Raw genomic sequence first — 27,977 nt, forward strand, 5'->3', positions numbered from 1 at the left:
CTAATGAAGAGAGTCCAAAGGAGAAAAACCCTATTACCCTGTAAATGAGGAATTCTGTTTTTGAAGTAAGTAGTTCACTGCTAAATCCAAATGGATTACAAAGAGGACCTTAGGTGACAACGCATACTAATTATGGCATAGGGATCTCTCAAAATCAGTATAACACACCTGGCGCTGACTAATCGCCAGGCTCGTATAAAGAAGTTTGTGTGCAGTGGGAAATTCTTATTCACAGACTGGTGCTCTAGAGAAGGGATTCCATGCTAGCAGCTGTGACATTAAAGGATGCACAACAAGTTATTGCAATCCTCTTGGAAGTTAAATGTGGATTAGTGCAAACAGTATAGAGGATCTTTGAAAAATTGCACTCCCCGAAATATGTAGAAGAGAACACATTTTTTTCAAATTTATTTGCAACTTGTTGCAAATACAAAGACAGATATAATAAATTTATGGTACTTTAAAATGTTAGCCTTTTTCTAATGAACAATGCCTCCACCACCCCTTTCCCATTTTAGATCCAGCAAGTAATTTCAGATGTCTGATTTATTTACAGTTGGGACTGGAATATCCCACTGTCCGAATGCCTCATTGGTACTGGGTAGAGTGAGTATCCACATTGGCAAATTTGTGTACCAATTATGTTGACTACAGGACTAGTTTGCTGTATGTGTTTTCACCTTTAATTTGTACCCATAAATTTGGTTGGGGAAGCAATGATTAGTGGTGGTGACAGGCCCCATGGTCAGTAATGTCGCTGTAGGACAGTTCCTCTGATGGACGGCAATTGACCCAAGGCATGGCCCATGACAGTGTACCATACATTGGTCAAGCACTTTAGTCATCCTAGAAAACAATTCACTGATTCTTCAGACGCTCATGTTAGGCCCATTAGATTGAAACACTATGTGGCTGAAACTGAAGGGGGCACAATATCTTTGCTCTCCAAATATCCTACTTCTGCAAATCTGTTTGTCTGCTATAAAGTTATGTGGGTGATCAGTTCTGTGCCATGAATTGATTTGCAGGCACAGTCCCTCCATTTATGTAATGGAGGTGATTTGGTCAAGGCAAATGGTGAGATGGATATCTGATTGACCCTTCCTCCCGATCGGGGCCCACAGACACATTGTGAAGCATCACTGTCTTGGGTTATTTGAAATGGTACTTCTGATGACTTGCGCTTCAACAGTGCATTCTGTGGAGGCCTCTTACATCAATAGAACCCCCTCCTGACTTGCATTCTGTGGATCAAACAAGTTTGACAGTTGCTGTCACATTAGTAGCCTGCTAGGGCTGTGGATTGCCCCTCCCCAAGAGTTCAACTCTTCCAGCTTTCAAAAACAACACAGTTCCTTAGGACACTTCCAAGCTCCTCTGATAACAATACTTTTCACCACTTCACATAGGCAGTTTGGTTCTTGACTTCTAAATCATATACAATGTTGTTGCAAAACACAAGCTTCCTTATGGATATTTTCATTGGCATTTTGATACAAGGACACTCTGTCTAGGTGCAGTTGTTGTACCACACGGTCCACCCATTACAGGTCACGCAACCGATACGCTTGCTTGACTGCTTACATCAACAATTACCCACTGTGTCCATCCGACAGTGAAGTTCAGTTGATTCCACAGTGTCAAACTCTTCTGACACTGTACACTGACATGGTTGGCCACCATGCACCTTGTTACACTTTTCTGTTTTCCTCTGGCTCTCGCCAACACAGGTTTCCTTTTAACCTGCAAACATTTTAGCGTTGGGCCAGTGCTTGCTTTTTCATTTCATACCGTTCTTGGCATTGTCTTGACTTTGCCAATACATGTTTCATACAATACATTCCATGGTATCTGCTACATGCACCACCTTTCTTTCATTCCCTTCACAAGTGCTCAACTTGCTTTTCACTCTGTACGGCATTCAAAAAGTGCCTACAATAACTTTTAGGACATTCAATATTCAAAAGAACTTGTTTCAGTATTCAAAAGTACTTGAATTCTCTTTCAGTTCATTCGGTATTCAAAAGTACTTTTAAAGGTTCCCGTAGCTCCCCGGTATGAGTGTTTCCTTAGTTTCCATTCACCGGTCACACACAGCATCTCCTTCATGCTTGGCTTCTTTCACGGCGGGCCTCTCAACTCTCCTTGTTTCTACTTTCTGACTTGCCCGAGCTTCACTATTTTCTTGCGGCAGCCACAGACAGCAATGCTCGCTCTCCTGGTTTCCCATGCAGCAGCTGGGATCATTGGGAGGTACACAGCTCCTGCTGCATGGGCCCAATAAGGATGGTAGCAGGACCCCAGACCCTCTTGCAGCTGACCTCACCCTCAGTCTCTCTCTATCCTGCTTGACACAGCTCCTAACACCATGGTCTACAGTTCCCTTCTCTCTAGACAGTTCCTTCTGCTTGCCAGTGGAAAGCATTTTTATATCCATTAGAAGTGTTAAGTGAACCCAGGTATGGGACATAAAGTCCAATTGCCTGGCTATGGTGGTTCTCATTAGGTGGACATGCCTGGTTGTTCTACCTGTATACCTCCAGAGCCGCCTTCTTCGTCTCAGTACCAGAGTGGTTTTGCGGATATTAGATTTAATAAAAGTATGTATTGCTTTCTGTTGTTGCTGATATGTGTTTGTCTCGGTCAAATCCTCATTTGTCCTCTTATTTGGTCTCTTCCTCGTCCCAGTATTGCAGTGGTGTGTTTTGGGGGAAGAAAAGGGAAAGGGCTGAGAGGAGGGATAGAGGGTTCATTATGAAAAGGGAAATGGGGCTTCCATGCTTTCTCTCTCTCCCTCCCTCCCATGTTGACTCACCTGTTTGCTGTGCTGACTAGTTGCCTGGCTACTGTAAGGAACACATAGTGGCAACAGTAAAGACAGACACAAGCGATCACAGTTCAAGGGTGTTTATTAAATTGTATGCAGGTTGGAAACATGCTTACTCCAAACCTAAATCTGAGATGGGAGCAAACATCGACCATCAAATGAAAATAAGGCAATCCTTGTGGCATTGTGTCAAATAAAAAGGGCCTATACTAAAACTTATTGCCAAACCTTACAACTAATACAAAAAGGGTGCAGGATGGTTTTCAAGAAAAGAAAGAAGTGCTCATAAATAATAGGTCTGGATGCAGTGGCTTGGATCTCCCTTCCCCACATTTTGAGCACGGGGTAAGATGGAATCTTGGAGCACAGCACACACTCTATCTTTCCCAGCCGAGTCGACAGTTCCACTTGCAGCTATCAGGACCAGCGATGGCCAAGTCTCGTTTCTTTTGAAAGTCTCTTGCCTTCGAGGGCCTGACGTATCCAATACCAAAAAAAATAACCTTCAACAAACAAAGGTTTGTCTCCTGCTTTTACTTGGGATGAGGATTTTCCACACCTGCCCCCCCCCCTCTTCTGGGTGCAGCCCCCTGTTCCTTGGTGTCTTGGGTGATAGGTTTTCACCCCTTGAATCTCCCTCTTCCGGGCTTGGATTTTAAAACCGTTCCTATTGATGTCAAGGCCTTTGGGGTTGTGGTTTTCCTGGTCCTGTGGGCATGATAGGGTTATCAACAAAAACTAAAGTTCTGGTCTATGTATTTCTCAGGTGATGGATTGACTCCTGGGTCCCCCTCTTTTGGGCGCTGACCCATCACAAATTGTATTCCACAAATCAAATAGTTCCTTCTCTTAATGGACTTTGGGGGATGGCTTTACCCATGGATCGCCCACAATCGGGCTCGGACCCCTCTCGACTGTCAGCCTCCCTCCACCGGGTTCACTATGGCTTTTCCAGCATTCGCTAATTATAATGTCTTTTGAAACAGTTCCCGTGGACATCTCGGCCGGGTTCACTTTTATCAACACACTGTTTCTTGGGACTTTAGACTTTGCCCCCTTCTCGTCAGTATCCCTCTTCTGGGTTCACACTTGCCAACTTCACCTTCACATTCCCTTTCAATGTTTTCAGGATTCACTTCCCTTGCTTTCTTTATAGTTCATAGATCAAAGGCTTCGACTTTGTGGGGATTTTGCATGAACTCCTGGATGACCACTTTGACCTATCTTGTTGGCTCTCCTACGGCCTTCTGGTGTCTGTAATTTTACTCAGATGGGGATCGACCAGAGTTTCTCAGAGCAGCATGCCATGGCGCTGGTCCCCTCCTGCAGCTGGTCTCCCCTTTACAATTTTACAGTTCTTTGAACTTTCTCACTTTGCCACTTTCATTCACCACAGCCCTGTTCTTTTTGGCTCGCCCCTCGACTCACCGGCTGTGATTAACCGCTTGGCTTTCTTCTTTACTGGAGTCAAGACTGGTACTACGGAAGCAGGAGTCTCCCTCGCTCCGGCTGATCGGCGTTGATACGCTCTCTGTACCGTTGACATCAGCTGCAGCACACTTGGGCTATTGTCCTCGTTCTTGCGTTTCTCTCAGTGGAGGGTTCACTGGGTTTTGTCAAAAAGAGCAAGGTCGTATCCCTCACAGTCAGCCTCTCGATATTTGCCACCTTTCTCCTCCTTTTTGAACTGCCGGGTCTGGATAGCTGTCTTGTTGTGCGGTCTGCTTTGCTCGTACTGTGCTCTCTTGCTCCACCTTTTATCCCTGAGGGGAAGGGAAAAGGGCCGTCTGGTGTGTGTGATTATGATCAATGGCCTGACTTTTGCCTGACTCTTGCATTGGGACATGTTAGGTAAACAGCTCTACTTTTAGTCCTTTCTCTGGTGTGTTGTGAGTAAGTGTTTGTGTCGAAAAAGGGGGGGTGGCAGTGGTTTTTAATGTCCGACGTGGTAGGATGAAGAAAAGGTGTTGAAAGAAGGGGTATACCGCATCTCACCCGTCGGTGTCCCAGTCCCACTCCTTGAGGACCACCATCCAGGTTATCCTCCCTCACTGGTCCACCCACAGGAACTGGATCCAATAGCGATGGCCATGTCCTGGCCACTGCAATGACAGATCACCAGGGTTTAGTCATGGAGACACCTTCAGGTTTCTTACACTAGCCTCAGAATCTCAATCGGCACCTGGCTCCTCTATGACCAGTGGCCCCTGCACTGCCTCCGGACCTACCACGCATTTGGGGCTATATCTGTAACCCTACAGTCCCCTGACTCCTTGCACTTACCCAGAGCCTGGCTCCACTTACTTGATGGCACTTCTCCTCTCCCTCACCCTCTCCCCCCTGCACTTGCACGATCTGAATGACACAAGGCCTAGTAAGATCGTTTGTTTTGTCCTCCCTCTGTCTTCCCTACCTTGTCTTGTTGCACCTAGAAACACTTGGGTACAGGCGCGTTAGAAATGACTCCTATATCATACCATACCTAAGGGCGTCCTCTTCCCCCACTCCCCAACTTCCCTCCACCCAGGTGAACCTCCCTCGCATATCCACCCCCAGGGTCGCGATCCAACAGCAATGGCCTTTCCCTGGCAACCTTAGAAGAGGATCCAGTGGGAAAAGCAGTGAAGACACCCTCCGGTTCCTCACACAAGACACTGCATCCATCAGTGTAAACATCTGTTGCTACTGTCGGGTTTTTCTCACACCAGTTCTACTAGTAACCACAGATAAACACAAAATTACAGAGGTAATCGCAAAAGGGGCAATCAACGCGTTGGATGTCAAAAGGACCAGTTTGACAATAAGACGGTTCTGAGCAGCTGTCAAATACAGCAGGGAAACTCCATGGTGTGGTCTCATTGACCTCAAATAATATCTTTCCTCCAAGGGTGGTGGACCTCAAAATGGCACTTTGCCTGTGGTGCAATAAATCCTTACACTGGCTCTAGATGCCTACATACATGATATCTTATTGGAGCTCTTGTTATTTAGTACCTGTAGCTTTTGGAAGAATGAACTCCCTAAATCCACTTCTTAGTAAACACTTTAAACGTTATGACTCTCATTTCAATAAGAATGTTTTCAGAAAAAAATGTATTGCCTTTGAACTTTTAAAATCTGCATAATGTGTTGTCCGCCAACGAGACTTAGTCTGTGTCCTGGTCCTGGTAACATGCTCTTATTTGCAGAGTGTTTTTACCTAGGCTCACAGATATGCTATCCGGTTTATTGTGATAATACCGAACTTTAAAATCTCCACAAAAAAAAATCTCGAAAAAAAGGCCGAAAAAAAAAAATCAAATTTTTTTTTATGATGTTTTTTTTTCGAAATGGGGGGTTCCCTCCCATCCCCCCTTTTTTCCTATTTTTGTTTTATTTTAACCCTTTTTTTTTACTTACCTGACCCCAAAAACACATATAAACAAATAAATAAATAAATAAATAAATAAATAATTCGATATTTTTTTTTCGAGATTTTTTTTTCGAGATTTTTGTAATTCGGTATTATTTTTTCGGCCTTTTGACTGACCACCATGCTATCCCTTCTTGGTGGGAAGGACTGAATCCAACAGTCTTATTATTGGGAAGCACTGTTGTAGAACTGTGATGTGTGAATCCACCTCCTCTAGGTAAGCTATCAGAAACGGTGCCTCTAGGCAGGATAGCCTTGGTGCTGGTGCTGCTGAAGTTCGAAATGTCATCTGTACACCAGCCAACTGCAGCATGCTGTCTATTTCCCCTTTGGCTTTCATACTCCCAAATGAGAACTGGAATGCAAGAAGTTAACCTGAATGATGCAAAAGTATATGACTCTAATGTTTGCTTGGGGCAATTTCTGTTTTATCTTTTTCTTAGAAGGGCTTTGATTGTTTTTTTTTTTACAATTAGTTTGGTTGATGTTTCTTATTTGGTGTCAGATCATATGTAAAATCGGTTGTGTTCGGTTGTCGAAGTGTACGAAAAGAAGTAGTGGAACTGTGTCCCTGCTGGCCCACCCCCCACAAAACCCACCCCCTCCCACACCAATACAAACCCCACACCTGGTTCCCGCCTTTCTGCAATTCTACCCCCAACATTGTGTAAAGGCAGAAAGAAACAGCGAAAGAAAATGCAAAATTCATTTTAAATAACCCCATTACCTTTATTCGTTGCCCCAGCTGCATGCAGCTTTACGCACCCTGCCCTTTCTAATCACCCACCATTGGCACCTCTTAAGGGCATGCTAAAGGCCACCCCTCCCACCTACCCCTGATGCAGTGCACTGAAGTGCAAGTTTTAACTTCTTACACTTTTATTTAAAAATGAAACGGTTTCTTTTTAAAAATAAAAGTATAGGAACAGTGAAGCTTAATTAAAAAAAAAAGTAGAGGAGCACCGCTCCCACCCACTTCGACTACTGGTTGTGTTGGACTAACTGGGTAAACACAAGGCATCATTAACAATGTCAGAGATTGGGAACACAGACATTTGTTACCGCAATCATGGCCAATGTACTATAGAGGAAATATGTAAATAATGCAGTACTGTGTGACGAATGAGGATCGTGATATGCTGATTAGTGGATAAGTGCTAATTTGTGTTATGCTAGTCATTGCAAATACCAGACACAGTTAGTTTAGCTGGGTTTTTCAAGTCAGTACTTCGATACCAAGGGCCATCCTTTGTTTTCAGGCTCTTCACACGAAGTACATTTGTATGCAGTGAATCTGACTGGGTATTATTTACATTATTTACGTTATCTATTCATCTTCTGAAAACCTGATGGGGCTTGGCCTCTTGATTACTGGAACTGTTGGTCCACTGAGTTAGTGAAATGTAAAGGCCATTGGAAAATGGCTGATGTAGCTTTTATATTCGAGACCGCCATCCATTTCTAATTGACTCCACCTAAGCAGCCTGTTATTACTTCCCATCATCGAGTGGCTAATATTGGCACAGGATCAACTAAAAATCAAATTCACCAAATGTGATGTCAAGGCGTAGATTTGAAGAGAATAAAAAACGGGCAATGTAGAGGCGGAAGTTTGTGTGCATGTCTCTTAGGAAGTCCATCTGATTGTGATTTTGGGGTCACCGCCTGTCATTTGTATTGCAGCATTAGCCTGGCCACCATCGGGATCACCTTTCTAATCATAGGAGCAACACTGGTTGGGCAGCTGCCAAACAGCAGGTAAGCATTCCACTTGACCTTTTAGTCTCGGTGCAGTAGTAGAATGTGTGGAACTCAGTCCCTTGTCATGCATGCACATTGAAAGGGAAACATGCTGCAACTTAAAGAATCTTGAGTTATAATATCTGTAGCCATGAATGTTCATGCTTTTGAACAATTGAAACATGCACACATAGCTTTCAGAAAATGGGCAGTAAATATTTGCTTTCCTGATAATGAGGCATTCATTTCGAGCTGCTGTACTACCTTCTTCCTTAAGAAAACACATGTACTCTTTTGTCTTCTCTCTTTTGTCTTCTCTCTTTTGGCTCTAGTAGAGCCACTCTCATAATGATGGTCAAATCCAGTTTTTCTTCTATATGTGTATATAGTCTTCTTGTACAGTACTTAATGCTACTTTCTTGCCATCTTAAAGGACTATTGAACAGAAGGGAAAGGGTGGGGTAGATTAAGATAGATGGGAGGAGGGGGAAGAACATGTAGAGAGGTTGGAAGAGAAAAAAGACTTCACAATATTGGAACCTTAAAAAAAAGTCAGATTGGTCCATGGAAAGAGAGGCTCTGAGTTAGCAATACTTTCCCTCCCTAAATCAGCGTTCTCTCCCAGTAGTACAGCAGATAGGTGAAATATTGAATAATTATAGTTATTTTACTTGGTTATTTATACCATGCTTAATATCGAAGAGGTTTCTAAGCGCAGATGCAGGATTCAAACCTGTGTTGCTCTGCGTTGGCTTGCTTCCAAGATGAGCACATTGCTACTGAGTTATAGTACCCGTGCAAGAAGAATTGGAAGAATTATGCTATTGATGATAGAAGCATGAAACTGTGGTACGTATACTACATATGGAAATGTTTTATTTTGGCTATTAGGCCATCCCAGATTTTCCCCGTAACGGTAATGGCGGGCATTCAAAATGGCGGCCTCGGAAAATTGTTAATCTGCTCTTGCATATGTTATTTGTGGCTGTCACTTCCATATTAAGTGTGATCTTCCGTGAATTTGTTATAAATGTGTGCAAAACATCCACTAGTTCATAAACATGCATACACAAAACAAAGGTGTGAAAGAAAGTCGTTTATTATCATTTTTTTGTTGACCGACTAAGAACTTTGTATGACAATTTAAGAATAAGAAAAAGAAAATGGCAAATATGCAGAAAGTACATGAACTGGTTAATCCGTTGTAAACCGATACTTTTAGACAAATCTCAGAAACTGAGTGGAACAAGTGTTTCATCTGCCAAGGAGAAGATTCAGAGGTTTTTCACTGTCCGTCAGAGACTAAACATGATACAAAGGGACCTGGTTATAAGACAATATCCAATCTGCTTGTGGTGTTTAGTAATGTTGGGTGTTTACTAAGGACAATTAATCTGTCACACCTAGATGAAGATGAAGTTGGAGGTATCGAGGCAACATTGGTATGAGGTAAAGCTCGGTTTCATGAATCATGTAGATTGCAGTTCAATAAAACAAAACTGCAAAGAGCAGAGAAAAGGAAGATATCACCAGCAGATAATGCTGACAGATCCACAAAATGTACCTGTTTGAGTGTTCATGAAAAAAGTTCTGTGAATACAAAACAATTATGTTTTTTTGTTGCATGCCTGTCCCAGGATCTATATTCGGCCTTGATACTCATGATCATCACTGTGCCTTTAAACTAGAAGACAAACCCCTGCTTGCTGAACTGAGTGCAGGTGATCCTATTGCACAAGATGCCATGTACCATATTCATTGCCTAATATTATATAATAGAGCAAGAGACAAAAGAAACCACAAGAAACTGAGATGGAAGAAATTAACCATGGTATTGCATTTGTAGAACTTGTATCATGCATCGAAGATGCACAAATGGACAATGAAATTGCACCCATATTTAAATGTATTCACCTATGCAATATTTGTACCGCATGAGGATAAAACAACTTGGCAGTGAACTTTCAGGACACATACATGCCACAAAACTGAAATATAGAATCCTTGCTTTTCTGACATGGAAGCACCCAAGGAAGACATTCAGATGATAATTATATTTAATGATGATATTGGATCTGCATTGAGCAAAGCATGTGAATACAATGCAGATAGTGACGCTGTTCATCACTTCAACAGATGTTTTGGAAACAAGTATCGGGCAGACTCTGTGCCAGCATCTCTGTAGGCACTGGTTCTTAAAGACTGCCCAAACATTAAAGCACAGTCAAGTTATTCAACAATGCCACAGCCAATCCTCACTGTTTCACAGTTACTAATGTACAACATAAGTGTGAGTCTGTAAGAGCCTTCAGGCACAACCGAGAACAGGGAAACTCGTTTGCCTATCTACTTGGGTAATGTAATTCATGCAAGAACTCGCAAGCATGAACTTGTTGAAATCCTGCACAAGCTGATGTTAAGCATATAATTTGACCATGTGCTAAACATCTCAGCAGAACATGGCAATGAAAATGAAGTATGTCATCACTATCACCCAAAAATGCCATTATTCCTCTCCAGTTAAAAGGTGGGCTCTTCATGACGAATGCGCCTGATAAAATAGACCACAATCCAAGCTCTACCACAGCTCATGACTCTTTCCATGGCACAGGAATATCAATATTTTAACATTCAGATAATTTTATGGGGGCTGATTGGACTATGACTAAAAAATTTTTGTGCTGAGAATGAAACTAAACATCTTCTGGAGTGCCCTCTTTTCCTCCTATGAGAACTGATTGTCCTCTACAAATGGTAGAAGAGAACTTAGTTGACTACCAAGTTACGCCGCAAGCTATGGTGAAAGAATACAGCTGGCTGAAGCATGTAACACAGGTTCTGGCTAGTGACAACCTACAAGGGGATCCTGGGCAGCATACCACACAAGTCAACAAGAAGAAACTCAAAAAGACTGTGAAATAACACTTTCGTCCCTGCTTCCTCAATTTTGCGAGTATGATATGTCAGTGACCATGAGTTGCCATCCAGTGGATATTGTGAAGACTGCAGTTAAATGCCTTAATCCTGGACCGAATCCAATAATTAGGTTTGACCAGCCACTCTACGCATTGGCAAAACAAATCCAGTTGAAGTGGCCAACAGCTCATTGCAATTCATTGTAATATTTGGTGGGCTGCATATTGAGATGGTACTTTCAAGCAGGGTCGGATTGGCCCCTCTGCCTTTCGGCCCGTGGCCAGACCGAAATCGTCCCTGGGGAGTGGGGGCCGGTTTCTGTCCACTCTTGGACCAGTTTGGAAAAAAATAATTTGAAAACAAATGCTTTTTCTCCAAAAAGCCTTCTATCCTTCTTAGGTCGATAAATGAGTACCAAAGCAAGTTGGGTTATATTTTATGCATATTTGTTCTATAAAAAAAGAGCTTAAGCGTTATACAATAACAGATTATCATTTGGCCTTGGATATCTGCTTGCATTCACAGTAATTTGAAAATATGGATCTATACACACTGATATTAATGATACATATGGTGATCCATTCTTGTATGAAATGTATATCACATTAGTGAAATCATAACAATATTTTTCGTAGTGTACAAAGGAACAAAGCCATTTGATGCTACTTCCTGTTTTGTCAAGGGGTGAAAAGTTGTGTTTCATCGCTTCCCGGGATGTCACTTTGTGGTGGGGTCAAATGACCTCAATTCTGGTGATGTCATTAGAGGTCAAGGGTCATGAGACGAGGGGTGGGCCGCTTTTTTTCTGGGTGACCGGGCCTATTTCTTGTCCCAGTCCGACCCTGGTTTCAAGATTCTTGGATGAAAGTGGGTGGCCTGGAACACTTTTCGGGCTGATATTACCACAGTTGGAAAAGCGGATTTATTTATAAAAGGTTACCATGTGACTTGTACCCGTAGGGCTCATTAATTTACAACCAGCAGTCTCTATTTACTTCTGCAGCAGGCCTACAATGACTATAGCACAGACATGGAGGATAGCAGCCAAGTTAAGTCCCTTGAAGAATCTGGTGTAAAGAAAGAAGTGATGTATGTACGCAATTTATATTTTGGTATATCAGTCCAAAACAAGAACTCCTTTCAATGACTTTTGTAAGAGTGATACGAGAAGGGGATTTTCAGCTTTATTTGGAGGTGCTATCTAAGATTGTGTCCTGGTTCTTTTCCTTGGACCATACTCACTATCCACATTGGAATCCTGTCCATGTGCGTGATATGGTTTTACATAAAAAGCGTCACCTTAACACCTATGCAGAATTCATGAACATTTGTCACAAAACATTCAAAGCGTGTGTTCTCTGCTATTGCCATTGAACAGGCCAATGAACAGCATGGTGCATCAGTCAAAAGTGATGGAGTGGTGTAGACCTGACAGAAAACCCAACAGGTCCGCATCGTTGGATGGTCTCTGGTCCTGAGATGGCCCGCTTATTTGAAGAATTTAATTCTACAAATACGAAGAGACGGGGGAAAAAGATTAGCGTCACCACAGGCCAACAAGCATTTACAGATGACTTTTGCAAAAGATATCAAGTCTCTTACTCATGGAATACAAGATCTGGTAAAGCCATTTAGTGAAACCACCTGTGATCTAATGGTACTTGACAGAAGACATATAGTCCACCTAGCAGTTGCAGATACATTGCTAAATATTCAAAAAAATGGAGTTGACCAGTATGAGATATGTCAGCAACAGGTTCATTAATCAAACTAAACAGATCGCTGATCTTGTTAAGCGGAATAACCTCCACCTCTGCAGCCGTCCTCTAGTTTGTGAAAAACCGTTAATGATTACATGGCTGAAGAATGACTGCATGCTATTTTCTAGACTCTATATTCCATCACAGATCCGTAATGGAGATCTGGATGATTTCATTAGACACAAAAGGACCCAAACAAAGTCTTATTTATTGCTTTGCCTGGAAGAACTCGCAACTAGAAAAAACACTACTTCCAAACCAACAGTCCAAATGACCATCCGTGATGGCACTGCAATTGTCAACATGCTGTGACCAGGATTTGTGAAAACATTTGACGATTATGCCAGCAAATCTCCGCTTCAATATGTTACAAGGCTAGATATCATCTGGGATGTGTATAAGCCTGATAGCTTGAAGATTGATGCATGCTGTAAAAGGGGAAAAGGTGTTCTGAAACCTGCTCAACCAAGAAATGCATTTCCTAAAAATTGGCAGGATTCTCTAGGGGTTACTGAAAATAAGACCAATGTGTTCTCTTTCTTGGCAAAAACTTTAACAACTATTGACACGAACAAGCAAGTAATTACCAAAAATAGTACCAATGCTTTGTCTATAAATCGTCAAGATACTGGCTCCATGCTCACATGAAGAAGCAAACACTTGCATCCTACTCCATTTATGTGATTCTGTGCAGCAAGGATATAAGAAAGCTGGAATACAAACTGTGGACTCCAACGTAGTTCTCACCATCACATCTGCACAACCTCTGAACATTGAGGAACTATGGGTCGCGTTTGGAGTTGGGAAGAATTTCCGGTTCTTTGCCACTCATGAGTTATCAAGAGCTTTGGGTCTTGATCGTTGTACTGCCTTACTGAAGGTTCATGCAATAACTGGGTGTGACATTGTGCCCTTTTTTGGAGGAAGAGGCAAGAGGACTGCATGGGACATCTGGAATGCATATGAAGATGTCACCTGAGCTTTTAGTGGATTGGCTTACAGGTCTAGTCAGCAGGCAGTAGAGTAAATGCTGAAGCAATTGGAGAGATTTGTAGTTTTGACCATACTAGCAGTGATGAACATGTTAATGAGGCAAGAAAACACCTATTTACTCCGAAAATTAACGCCATTGACAATCAACCTCCCACGCAAGATATGCTCATTCAGCATACAAAAAGGGTGGTCTACCAAGCTGGTTACTGCTGGGCCCAAATGACGGTCTCCACACCACAGCTACCATTGCCAAGTGATTGGGGGTGCAAGAAGGATGAAGGCGGATGGCAAATGGGAAATGTCCTGGACAACTCTACCAGAGGCTACGCAAGCTTGCAGGGAACTCTTTTGGTGTGGCTGCAAGAAAGGCTGCACACTACAATGTAAGTGTAGGAAGGCTGACCTACAGTGTACTGCACTTTGTATTTGTGGCGCTCTTTGTACTGACTGAAATAAGGGGGTGAGGGGTTATTACCAATACTCTGTTTGAGGAATAGTATCAATGTTCATTCAATAGCCTAACGATCGGTAATGTAAGACACTATATGTGCACTACATAAGCAATGAACTGTTAATGGTTTTGTTTTCCTTCCCTTGTCTGAATGAATTTATATATACTGCAATAAATTATGGAGAAAAAAAACTTGATTTACTATTGGGCTTCATTTATACTTCTAAAGTGTACTATAGGCGTTGCATGACCACAAGTAAATGATTGATCAATGAATATCTACACAAATTATGAATCTAAATGCCAACATTGTTACAGGAAAAATCTGAGATTGACTCATAGCCAACAATATTCAGTAGGGTGTGGTCTAAAAGTGTGCCAAAATTCATGCTTCTATCATCAATCAATCATCAAAGGCACAATTGTGTCACCTACCTGCAGTACTACAATAGATAAGATTTTCTTGTAGAGCCCAGAGCTTCTCATATAGAGGTAGGGAGAGCACCCTTTCTCTTGCCCACTGGCACCATTTCTCTTGCCCGCTGGCACCCTTTCTTGCCCACTGGCACCTTTTCTCTTGCCCATTTGCTCCCTTTCTCTTGCCTGCTGGCATGCTTTCTCTTGCACAGTGGGACATGCTCTCTCTCTTGCATGCTCCCTGTTGCGTGCCCTTGCTCTGCCTCTCTTTTTGGGCAGTCTTGCTTGCTCTCTCTCACATGCTGGATCGGTCTCTTGCATGCTGGCTCTCACATGTTGGTGGTCTCTCTCACTTTTGTGCACTGGCTACTTCTCTTTCATATGCTGGCACTCTCTCACTTGCACGCTGGCACTCTCTCACTTGCACGCTGGTTCTGTCTCGTTTGCACGCTGGCTGTGTCTCGTTTGCACTCTGGCTCGCTCTCACTTGCACGCTGGCTCTCTTGCACGCTTGTTCTCTTGCGTGCTGGCTCTCATGCAGGCTGGCTTTCTCCCTCTTGCGCGCTGGCTTTCTCCCTCTTGCGCGCTGGCTTTCTCCCTCTTGCGCGCTGGCTTTCCCCCTCTTGCGCGCTGGCTTTCCCCCTCTTGCGCGCTGGCTTTCCCCCTCCTGCACACTGGCTTTCCCCCTCTTGCACGCTGGCTTTCCCCCCTCTTGCGCACTGGCTTTCTCCCTCTTTGCACGCTGGCACCCTCTTTGCACGCTGGCTCTCTCTTGCGCGCTGGCTCTCTCTCTTGCGTGCTGGCTCTCTTGCAGGCTGGCTCTCGGTGCGCTGTTGGATCTCTCTCTCTCTTTGTGCACCGCTGGCTCTCTCGCTGGCTCTCTTTGTGTGCTGCTGGCTCTCTCTCTCTCTTTGTGCGCCGCTGTGTCTCTCTCTCTCTCTCTCTCTCTCTCTCTCTCTCTCTCTCTCTATCTCTCTCTCTCTCTCTCTCTCTCTCTGCGCCGCTGGCTCTCTCGCTCTCTTTGTGCGCTAGCTCTCTCGCTCTTTGTGTTCTGGCTCTCTCTCTCTCTCGCTCTCTTTGTGCGCTGGCTCTCTCTTTGTGCGCTGGCTCTCTCTTTGTGCGCTGGCTCTCTCTTTGGGCGCTGGCTCTCTCTTTGGGCGCTGGCTCTCTCTCTTTGGCCGCTGGCTCTCTCTTTGGCCGCTGGCTCTCTCTCTTTGGCCGCTGGCTCTCTCTCTTTGGCCGCTGGCTCTCTCTCTTTGGCCGCTGGCTCTCTCTCCTTGGCCGCTGGCTCTCTCTCCTTGGCCGCTGGCTCTCTCTCCTTGGCCGCTGGCTCTCTCTCCTTGGCCGCTGGCTCTCTCTCCTTGGCCGCTGGCTCTCTCTCTTTGCGCGCTGGCTCTCTCTCTTTGCGCCCTGGCTCTCTTGCTCTCTCTCTAGTGCGCTGGTTCTCTTGCTCTCTCTCTAGTGCGCTGGTTCTCTTGCTCTCTCTCTAGTGCGCTGGTTCTCTTGCTCTCTCTCTAGTGCGCTGGTTCTCTTGCTCTCTCTCTAGTGCGCTGGTTCTCTTGTTCTCTCTCTAGTGCGCTGGTTCTCTTGCTCTCTCTCTCACCCCCTCTTGCGCGCTGGCTCCCTCTCTCCCCCTCTTGCATGCTGGCTCCCTCTCTCCCCCTCTTGCGCGCTGGCTCCCTCTCTCCCCCTCTTGCGCGCTGGCTCCCTCTCTCCCTCCCCCTCGTGCACACATGTATTGTTCCTTGCTGCAGGAAGAACTGTCAAGTCTGGGGGTGAGTGAAGGCGAAATTGTTGATTGTTCGAAACGTTGTTGCTAAATACTTGCATTTTGATGTGCAACTTTAAAAAAGGAACTGGGTAGCTCTGCTAAAATGTAATGCGTTATATTTTGCATTTCAATTTACAACTTGGACACAAGGTACCTGTTTTTTTCTGTTAGCAATATATTCCCATAGTGACAAATTCTAATGATGGATTACTTTTTTGATTACTGTAATTTGTTTGATAACCATGAAGACGAAAGGGAACCTAAATGAACATTTTTCTTCAAAACTTGCTTTGCATATGCTCTTATTTCCAAAAAGGACAATTTCTGTGTTTTATTAAAATGTACACTTATTTTGATACCCAAATGTAAGCAAGCAAATGCTTTAGACGTGAAGGCCTAAATAAATGGTGTTTTAATTAAAGATATGTCCACAAAAGGCTGTTAACTTCCTTAAATCTGGTTAAGTGAAATAATTGTGGTGTACAATTAATACCCTTTCATGCAACATTACAACTGAGTGACGAGTTCCTCTTTTTCCATTAGTAGCCTACACGTTACCTCAATCAGGTCTTTAAAAAGTGAACATGTGTGATGCCCTCCTCTACCTTTCCCTATAAACACAGCAGAATATTCGCAGTTGGGCTACATGCCCACCAGGTCAAGTACAGCCATCCTTTATCATTCGGTAACAGAGAAAGATTTAACTCCACCACCTAGCCATGTACTGAATTGAAATGGAGGATGTGGTGGGAACATAGCAGTCTTTTCCCTGAATGAGCCAGCACTTCTTTAGGGCAGTGATATTTGGCTCAAATTTCAAATTAATTTGTGGAGATGTGGTCAGTTTTTATGTGACATACAAATACTAACTAAAGACTCTTTAGACCTCACGGAATACTTGCCACAAGGACACAGTGCCGTTGGTTGAACTCCTTGTCACTAATGCCAGACCATGACAGGCAGGCCCCATACAAAGGCCCATAGAATCACACCACAGAGAGCCCCAAGGGAATCGGGCAGTGACGGATTCAGCAACCAGAGCAATGCAAGTGTGTTACAGCACAGTAAATTCACACGAGTATCTCTGTTCACATGTTCTATGTCTGACAAATTACACAAAGTTGGGAACAATATATATATTTCCTATTTCCTGGATGATGCTAACACGAAGTGCTTTTTGTAAATATAATGTTTGATTGCACGACTCCTGTGCGCCTCATTGCTTAATAAAGAAGCGTAGCCATTGATCAATTCCTAGTAAATTTTTGTAACATCAAATCTTTGCTAAAATACAGACTCTAACAAAAAATCAGCACCTTCTCTTACTTGAGTAAATTGGTGGTTTATCTAATATTTATTGGATAACAGCTGCATGCACACACACTGAGAAGTACAACTAGATATAGCTGTTAAATGTTTACCACATGGAATTTGCCACAGCGGTTGAGGTTTGGGTAAAATAGGCATTGCTGTAATCAACATTTTCATTTGATCCCTCCGGGGTTTTTAATGTGTTTGAAAGACGTCCCAGGTGATCTACTGCCAGCATTGCAGTCTATTCTGCTTCTGGTGAAGTGCCGAACCCTTGGTGGCAGCTCTGGGGCAAAATCATTTGTGTTTTGACAGATTTTAATGTGCATCTTATGGCTTGTAGTCATACATTTGTGGAAACCCCAATTTCTGACCCCATCCTGATGGATTTCCATACTGAAAGGAAGTTTAGTTGGGGGCAGAAGGTGAAAAAGGCAGGGAGGGACAGGAAGATTAAGGAAAATAGCTAGGGGCAAATGGGGTGGACCCCCGTGTGTGGCACCACAACTCTTATTTGGGACATGCTACATATATGGCTCTGTCATACTGATGTAAATTTGTATTCGTCTGTTATGCCACAGTTTTCTATGGGGCTGTTGCTAGGATATGCCATACTATATTTGCTCTAACAGACTTTGAACATTTTAGGCTTTCTTAGGCTTGGAATGCTACTCCAGGCTATGTTATCATTTGTAATGTTTACACTGCGGGGATATGCTGGGCAAAGTTCGGTCTGTTGGCTTTGTTGCTAAATGCATCTTTGCTGGCAATGCGAACTTGAAATTGTGATATTTGATGCTAGCCTTCCCTTAGCTACTGAGGGTGTTCTTCGTTTACACCACCACCAGACCTCACTTGGGACGTCCATGTCCTTCCTCACTTCATCTCTACCTGACCCTGTGCCACAATACTCATTTTTATTCTTCACTTTTCAATTACAAGCTTCTAAACCGAATTGCATGTTTGGCTTTTATAGCAGTTTTTCTCTTTTTAGTTTTCAGTGATTTGTTTATTTATTTACCCTTTTATTTTGTCTTGGGACATAGTGCTGCTTTCTTTAACAAGCAGACTATGCTGCTTCATGTCCTGTCATATTATGTTCTTTCATTTTTCTCACATGAATACACTGTTGCTCTATAAAAGGCCAACAAAGTTTTCGAAGTGGACCGGTTACAGTCCCCAAAACACCCAAGTACGTAAATGATGCATCTAAACTGCACTCGAGTTCATGAAAAGGGCCAAACGGTGCAAATGCACTGATGGGCAGTCGTCCACCCCTTGCTGATTGAATATCTGCATGCTGCCCTCTTTTACCAGAACAAGTTAACTGCATGTCGAGAAGGATGTGGGAGGCTGGAGTATGCAGAGAATAAGAGCCCTGATTCACATACCACTATATAAGTTGCCAGCAGCCCTCGGCATCTTCCAGGAAGCCCGATCCAGGGCTTTGCTCCCAGAGGTGCCACAGTTCATTTCAAAGCACCCATAGTAGTGCAGAAGCAGGAAGTTGGTGGCTATTTGGGGTATTGGGCAGTGAGTATACGAGCGTGTCGCTCTGTTTTCCTTTTGCATGGTTTCGCACCCAGGTTCACGATGACACAGTGGCAGTGATGATGGCTGAATGTGATGACCACTGCTGAGCCAAAGATGTGCTAACCATTCTTAGACCATTTTGTGCAAAAGGGTACAGGACTGTCGCTGCATAAATAGGGACAGATATCTGGCCCATCTCTCTCTCCCTCCCTACCCTGTTTGTCACCCTCCATATTCTCCCTTCAAAGATTCTTTTCTTCGCTTGGCTACTGCTGGCCAATAGGCTTGGCAGTCCCAGAATTAATGTTCTGGAGTTAGTTTTGTAGAAGAAATGAATCCTGCTTTGGGAATAAAAGACATCCTCGTTCAATGGGTACATCTCTGATCCATCGGGCATTGTTTCACTACAATGTGTGTTATTCTCTATTCAACCTGCCTTCAAATGATTTCTCCCTTAGCTACGGCCACTGTTTAACTTAATCTACACTTTCAGTGCAATTCTTTCATGTTCTAGGCTCATTAGAGCACCATGAGCTAACATTTCAAAACTACTACCCCAGTATTTTGCTTACTAGTTCGTCCTTCCCTGTTCGTCCTGTATTTGTTACCTCCTTTTTCTCCACTCCCACTCATCTGGAATCTTTTTTTCTTTGGGCTAAAAGCCTGTTCTGACACTTTGGTTCCGAAGACTGCTCAGTGCTCTACAAAGAACAGACAGTCCAGTAAACTGAGACGTTTCCCCCCCAAAACTATCTGTGTCCATCCCAACACCACCTGTTTACCCAACTAGGTAATTGCATTCCGGGCAAGTGGTTGGAAAGGGGTGGATTGTATGCAGATTATTTCAAGACGAACTTATCAACTGTCTAAGAGGGACTTTGTCTCCCCGATGCCCCAGGAATGCAAAACTGTTTGCTGGCAGGGGCCAAAGACTGCTCTCGGCATCCTCAGGGCTGTAACCTCAGCAGGAAAGCTGCGTAGGGAAAGCCACCCTAGCCTGGAGGGGTCTCCCTACTACTACTGGCCATTTGGGGGTTGATTGACCCTTTAGTGCATGTTTTTGGAGAAAGTGGTGTTTACCATGTTGGCGTGCAGCCTCAAAGGTTCCCTCCAAGCTTCTCACTCGTGCGATGTGGGTACACGGTGGCATCAAGTGCTTATACCAGTAATGAGCACATCACAGTCTTATAGTAATGGTCATTTAACACATAGTCCCCTGCACAGGAACCTGGCAACAACTGCACTCTCAGATCGTACAAATTTCAGAGAGTCAAAAAGACCACCACACTTTCAATAGGGGGCTGGGGCACATCTCAAACACATCACTCACCCCAAAACTACATGTTATCAACTAGCTACTGCCCCTAGGAACTGCTTTAGGTGGACAATTCTTCTGATGTCAGACAAGGTGTGATCATTCCTTTCTTTCTGCAATCCAGATCTATGGTCCCCCCGAATGGATTCACAAAAGCAATCGCAACATTTTCCTTTCCCCCTTCTACATCACCCCCATCCCTGTCTTTATTTCACCTGTTTTCGCATCTCCCCTTACTACATCATTTCCTCTGCTTGTTAAGGTCTGGGTACCAACGGCGAGGGCACAATACACCAACATCAAGACGAGTGCACAGAGACCCCTATGGTGCTAATTTATCACAGTATTAAAGCCTTGTGACTTCACCTGACCTGCACCTTCTCCCACTAGCCCCTTTCACAGGCACTCGTGACAAGAGAATTGCATACATGTTTTGCCTGAATTTGCCAGAGCGAGCATGTCCAAACAATCTATGGCAGTTTAGGGACGAGGGTGAAAAAGCAGATCACTAGGCCTATGAACACAATATGCCAGTGTTGCCCCACTTTCAGGCTGGCAATGCTCAATATATGCCAGTATTGCCATTGAAATAGCACGATTTTATGCTAACTGTGCCAATTATAAGACCCCATTGCTATTTAAAAAACACAATCTCTTGTCGCCTTTACCAACCATGACAGCTTAGCATTGGAAAAATACATTTTCAAAGCTGCATTGGTCAGTAAAACATATTTTCATGCTTAGTTAATTCAACGTTCATTTCAGTCTACAAACGATCACTTTACTTCCTCCCCTCAAACCAACTCGCACCTGGGCAAGCTCTAGCCCATGCATACCATGCATGCACACAAACACATTTATTTTACACATTTCTAGTGGTTGTTCCTGCTTCTCTTTTGTTGGAATTCAGGGTTAAGTGGCCAAGGCACTCTCTACACTGCTTCCTCTCCATGCTTGTATACATCATGTGGGTGGACAGGCATCCATCCCCACATGAAGATGTTCACTGTATCCTGCGGGACTGCGATCTTTAGCACCCATTGAACGCAAAGAAGCCATGCCATCAATGCCACGGGCCCTCTGGTCTCCCTGAAGCCTTCTCAGGGCTGCACATGCTTTGTGGTGTGTCTGTTTTGCACTGGCCGTGGCTCGTACACAACATTGTGTCGAGTGACAAATAGCCTTTGCATATACAAAGATGCTAAACATGTTAAGATTTGCAAATGGGAAGATTGCACTGCAAACTCCCTTTGTGGTATGGAACGAGTGAAAGATACTTGTTCAATAATACAAATGGAATTGAGAGTTCTGTGTGGCCAGCAGCCACTGTCCACATGAGCTCTAGGGAGTCAGAAAGCAGCCCATGGACAAGTGTACACAACATCAGCGTCCTAGCATTCCCACCGAGAGGACTTAAGGCAAAGTGGCCACTGTGGCATTGCACACAGGGCTTTGTGTAGCCTTTGCATTTCTGCTTGCCCTGCATGAGAACTCGTTTCACTTGATTCCACCCACATTGACTTTAGTGACTGCCAGCAGTGTAAAGCCCATGTACAAGCATAGTAGTGTGGCATACGTTTCTGATTGTTTTCTTATGGATTCATGTAGGATCTTTTTGTGAAATTAGCTATCCATAACCTGTTAACATTTATTGTGTGCAGTCTTATTTGTGTGACTTTTCTTTGAAGAAATGTTTTTACTCAATTCCCTATTTCTAAAATATTAAAGATTATTAAGGCAATTTGAGTTGGAGGAATCTGTTTCATTTTCATTAAGTAAGGTATTAGTGCAATGTAGTCATTGGAAAAAGCAAGCGTTTGAACCATTTCAAGGGTTGTAGCCAATCCAGTGTTCAGTTAATTCATGGTCATTCCTAGCAGTAATCTCTTGGTAGTCCTCCCCAAATAAACCAAGTAAAAGGCAAAGCGTTTATGTAATACAGCACCATCTCCGCATTGAAATACTTTAAAGTACAAATAAAATAAGGAGTGTAGCCATATTCAAGTTACCACAGGCAGCCCACCGTGTTTCGGGACCCATCAGATCATCTCAATTGGCACGTCCGTGGATTCAGGTAACATGTAAGGCAATAATGGTTGTTCAGCTTACCACTCTGTGTTCTACATGGCACAGGTGTAGTAAGCGATGTTGGGGAACTCTCTTCTCTTTTAGCCAAACTATTGCACCATTTTATCCCTAAATTTCAACCACTCTATTGCTGCAGGAATGTTGTTCCTCCTAATATAATCAACAAAGCTAACGTAGCAAAATTTTCAGCCAAGCTAGACCAGTATAGCATAAGACACAATTTCTAAAGGAAGGCTTATGTTAAATGCTTAGGGTTGTCCGTTTCATTATTTTCTTTATTCTGTGGTTGTTTTATGCCAGTGTTTTTAACAATTTTCAGAATCTGTGTTTATCAGTATTTCCCCCCCTCCCCTTTTTTTGTTTTGTTTACTACAAGCAAATTGTGGACTACTGTGTTTGTGCAGTGTTCCAAAAACGGTGCCGTTTATTGCTGCATTTATAATTCGGAAGCTCAAATGGTCTGCCAGTGCTAACAAACCCCTACCTTTTAGTGAAAAAGTACATACTAAAACAACCTGATAGTCTACAATACGTTCTGCAAACCAGCATCATTATATCTCCATTTTCCGCATTCTGAACAGAAAACAAACCCCGGAATACAAAGGAGTTTTAAGCCGAAAATGTCGTTTTACGCTACAAACTTCCAGCTTGTTGTTAAAACAAGATTGTGGCATATATACAACACAGTTTAGCCTTTATTTGACCTTCCAAAGTAGCAGAGATGAAGGATGTAAAAGAAGCATTTTATATAATAACACAGATTGTCTTGGATGGCAGGCTTGCAAGGCAACTGGTACTTTTTTGGCTCTTACAGAAGTCTCCCACTGCTAAATCACGTTTGAGTTTAAAATAAAGCCACTTGATATCTTTATTGTTTCCGTCCTCATTTACTAGTGTACCTCAACACAGAAAATGATATTTCCTAGCTAGTAAAATATTGGCCTGCCAACTTACTCCAGCACCTAACTGCCACTGTAGACCTAATGTTAACAACACGTCTTAGATCTTACAGTGAAGTACATCTAAATCCAGTCACCATCTTCACAGTAGTAAGACTGGTACAGCTGCTCTTCTGTCATTAGGACTTTAACATATATAATTAAATTATGGGATGAATGTTCCATATATAAATAAATTATGGGATGAATGTTCTTAGTATAGTCTCAGAGCCAAGAGTTGCTTCTGACTGAAATTTGGGGGACTTAGAGGATTGCCATCTGGCAAGGGTGTCGAAGCCCTGACTTTTCTGATCTGTATTAAGAAGGATGTGGGTAATTCTATCTCCAAAAGGGTGGCCTCATATCCAGAGTTGCCCCCCCTTCTGCAAACTCCATACCAAAATCACTATTGTGCCCGGCTCCATCAGTACCAGATCTATGGCCCCTGCTCTCCAGTAGCACAGAGAAGGTTTAGAGATCACAGGTGCCCTCTCGACAGCTGCAGTGACAGCCAAGTCACTCTAGCGCATGGACTGCATTTAAAATATGGACCTTTGTTCCCAAATCACATAATTACAAGAAATCATCATTCTGGTGGCAGTTATAATCTTTAAACCTAAGACGTACCTGAGTTTGGGGTATGGTAGCTGGTATTTTCTATAATTATTAAAGACACACCTAAATCTGAATCATACATCTGTCAGCACTATGAGCCAGCCCAGCCATGGACGGGCATTGTGTATTTCCCCCAGTCTGGCTGGTTGTGCTGCACCCAGCAGGTTGAGCAAGTAGGGGCTGCCTTCTTTTGATCCTTTGTGAGGTTGGCTAGCAACTTGCTGCAGCAAGACAGACGTTCAGCAAGAGCTGTCCTGGGAAACTGGAATCAAAGGGCACACCCTACACAACAGGACTTGCCTCACACCATGATGTTGTATATCAAAGGGTCTTTGAAGCTATGGGTCTGAGAAGGGGCAGAGTTAGGGATGTCAGGGGGAGAACAGCACACATGGCGAAGGGTTCCACCATCTTTTCTCTATGTACCTCTCCTTACATCATATCACCTTCACTTCTTTTAGCACCAAGCACTTGGAGTATGATGCAAGCAGGCAAGGCCCACTTGCTGCAAGAACAGGGGTTAGACCACTTAATTCAGGCTTGCTTTTGTCCAATCACTTGTGAGCTTTTGCCTACAAAGATGAGTCTCCCACACCTCCTCTGATTCACTTTTGGACCATTCAGAATGTAAGGCAGAATTGTTTCGGACCTCTTTTGGGAGGGTTTGTCTTTTCAATGCCCTCCGTGATGGATTGCTCTAAAATGGAGGCAAACTTTGCTTAATATCAAGCCCTGGGGCACATTGGGGATGACTCTTGCTGAGGACCAAAGCCTGCCACTCTACTGCAACCCTCCCGAGAGTGGGAGAATAGAGACTGAAAGGACACACCTGGCCCAACAGCCGCTGTAGTGGGTTTCACAGCATCCCAAGAGCCAGAGCAGCCGGGATGCCTGTTTTTCGCACTGAACTGCCATCTACCTTTGAGCCACCTTCGTTGCTGCCAAGTCAACAGGAGCTGGTAGTGCTGCCTTTGGCACTTGCGCGAATTGGCACCACCATTCTTCCATCATCAAACCGGCTCAATGTCATAGCAGTCCACCAGTGTCTCGTCACCTGCCATGCTCCAGCACCGGCGCACTATGCCCTCATTTCCGAATCGCTGCATGGGACACCGCATCAAACCACCAGGACTTGACATCACAGCTTGACTCAAATCACTGACTCATTGCATCATTCATCAACCTGATCCTGCATTTCTCATTGTCTCGAAACATACTCAGTTAACAAACCGCTCCTGTTGAATTCTCAACTGCACCACTCGATACTGCTCTGGAACCACAGAGGAGCTCTTGCATGAACCAAACTATATACTGACACCTTTGCCGATTTGACCTCGCAATTGCAAATGCACGAAGCCCGGCTCAACACTGTTGACCCCGTAAATTGGATTAAGGCAGTTTTTACTGGCCCTCTATCCTTGGTCCACTCTTTGTGGTCCTAGCTAACAACCTTTGCACATTTTTCAACCAAGAACATATCCTTTTTAAATTCCCTATTGCGTTTCTGGCCTGATTTTTCTTCCTGCCGAATACTCAGTGCTGCACCGTTAAATATTGAATTTCTCTGCCTTTTCTTTACATGGGTGGTTTTTTTTGTAGTGTTTTCTTATAGTTATTCATACAATGTGTCTTTATAGTATATATATTTTTCATAGATCCTTGATTTTACAGTCCTTTTATTTTGGAATGTGTTACTTGGCTGTTTTGGCAGCTACTGGATCACGTTCACAGCCCTACTGAGAGTATAACCTTCCCACGGCTCACCGTACCACAAAAGGCAAAGGAGGCATATCTCTTGGCTGTGCCTGTTTTACATTCAAATGGATCACTGTTGCTTTGTATAAGTGTGGGGGCTGACTGGGCAGTGTAGCCACTTTGCATCCTTATACTCCTGTAGAGCAGAAGTCATTTTGTCACAGCAACACAAAAGGAGAACATCTATATTTATAAAACACGTAGGTACGATTCCATAATCAGCTGATGAAATTAGTCAGTGTTAGGTTGCCCTCTGCTTTGCAAATGTCAAAGTGCACCTCTGTGTGCCCTTCCACTTCAACATCATCTATCATTTTAACAAACAAAAACCATGGTTCCACGCGGTCACCTTCACCTTCCACTATCGCAAACATTCAGAATAATCTCAAATTACTTCTTTCCATGCCCAATCCTCTTCACACAGGGCACAGCGGTTCCAGTGTGATGAACCGTTAATTACTGGCTCAACGTTGCAGTATCCAAAGAGCGAACACTGTAGGACAAATAGCATCTCATGAGCTAAAACTGCAAGTAGGTGCTGTAATTATGCTACTATGCAATCTTATGCTTTCACAGGGACTCTGCAATCTAACATATTGACAATTACGCATCTACAAAGACAAATTATAAAGGCTGGTGTAATCGGTGGAAGTTAGATACTGTCCTTATACCACACATACCTCTCATTTCATCTAATACAAATATGTCTTTCAAAGTCAAAAGAAGAGGGTTACCTATACGTTTAGCCTTTTCAATGATAATTAATAAGTCACGGGGACCTACGCCCCTTCCTGGAAGTGATTGGAAGGTAATTCTGATATTTTAGAAGGGGGTTAGATGTGACCCTATGAATTACCGACCAATATTTACCTTTAAGATATGCTACAATGACGTATGTTATGACGGGAATGGCTAGTAATAAAGAAACTCCCTAACTGAGCCATACTAGAACAGCCTCCGGGAGGGAGTAAAACCCTGGTATACAATTAAATGGTCTGACCTTTACTTTTTTTCTATAGTGGACCACAAGGCATTATACAGAAAATTCCACTTCACTGTGCAGTGTTGTGGTTTGGTGCAGAGTTTGATTATTTGATAAAACCCTGTGCCCCTTCTTGTGCTTTCTCAGAGGCAGGTGATGGTAGGGCATGCTTAAGGATATCCTTGGGCATTGGCATGTATCTAAAACATCAGACTAAGCATAGTGTAGGTCCGAATACCCTAGTGTGTCTCAGCCTATCAAAAAGGCAAAAGGTGAGGCTTGAATAATACAGCAAGTTACGGTACTTCATACCATTGCAGATGGCAACACCTGCTAGCACCTAGTCTCACTGTATATGCATAGGCCCCACTGAGCTTAATGAAGTCGGACATCATACAACATAGTGTAAGCCCACATGTGGAAACACTGCATAACATCATGGCATAGCATGAGAGCAAATGTATTCATCTAGGTCTTAATATGTCATTGAAAATGAGAAATACAGTATTGCCCATGCTTTCAAACGTTTCTAAAGTTATTCACATGAAGTGGAGGAGTCCAAATCCTCTTGGCACCACAGGAGGTTTGACATAATCCACAAGCCACTCTTCCAACCATGCATTACTCACACTGTTTCTAAAGCGTGATCAAGTGCGGGAGGGGTAAGCTTGCCTTGCAAAGTTGTCCTCGATGCCGTGAACCGAGCTCTAAAAGTATCGCTATACTTATTTTGCAGAACTAGCAAGGGTGTCTAGTCCATGCTCTATTCTGTATATTAGTAAGTGGAAGAAATATGAGATCCAGTCAGAGAAGAGCTCCTTTCATACCCTTCACTTTCCTGGCTCACCTACTACCTGATACTACTCTAGATCAACGTTTGATTTTGTCACAATTTTATAGAAAATACTTGCCACATTAAATAGTTGGTGGACCTGTTGGTTTTGGCTTTCAGGACCTAAAAATGTCGGTGTATCTCTCTGGCTTGATCATAATGGAGGCACAACCCACCTGGCTGAACCAAGGTCTACAACATGGGAGAGCTAGGTTCCTGGTAACATTGCAAGTCAACTTTCTATTTTCTGGAATAAAATACCGTTTTGTTAAACTTTGTCAAGTGTTGGTCTGCTTTCCCAGAAGATTTGTAGGAATGTAT

General features: G+C 43.4%; 1 protein-coding gene across 2 annotated transcripts in view; it reads left to right on the forward strand.

Moving 5' to 3' along the window:
* The window catches only part of GPAT3 (glycerol-3-phosphate acyltransferase 3), a 556,310-nt gene that overhangs the window by 303,477 nt on the left and 224,856 nt on the right, over positions 1 to 27,977 (forward strand). For both annotated transcript variants that reach the window (XM_069630394.1, XM_069630395.1), the window contains exon 4: positions 7,923 to 7,997. In XM_069630394.1, coding sequence (XP_069486495.1) covers positions 7,923 to 7,997 — 75 coding nt within the window. The remainder of the gene's footprint in view (positions 1 to 7,922; positions 7,998 to 27,977) is intronic.

This window comes from Ambystoma mexicanum, chromosome 6q (genome assembly GCF_040938575.1).
Source record: "Ambystoma mexicanum isolate Mex_15411 chromosome 6q, UKY_AmexF1_1, whole genome shotgun sequence".
Taxonomy (NCBI): Eukaryota; Metazoa; Chordata; class Amphibia; order Caudata; family Ambystomatidae; genus Ambystoma; species Ambystoma mexicanum.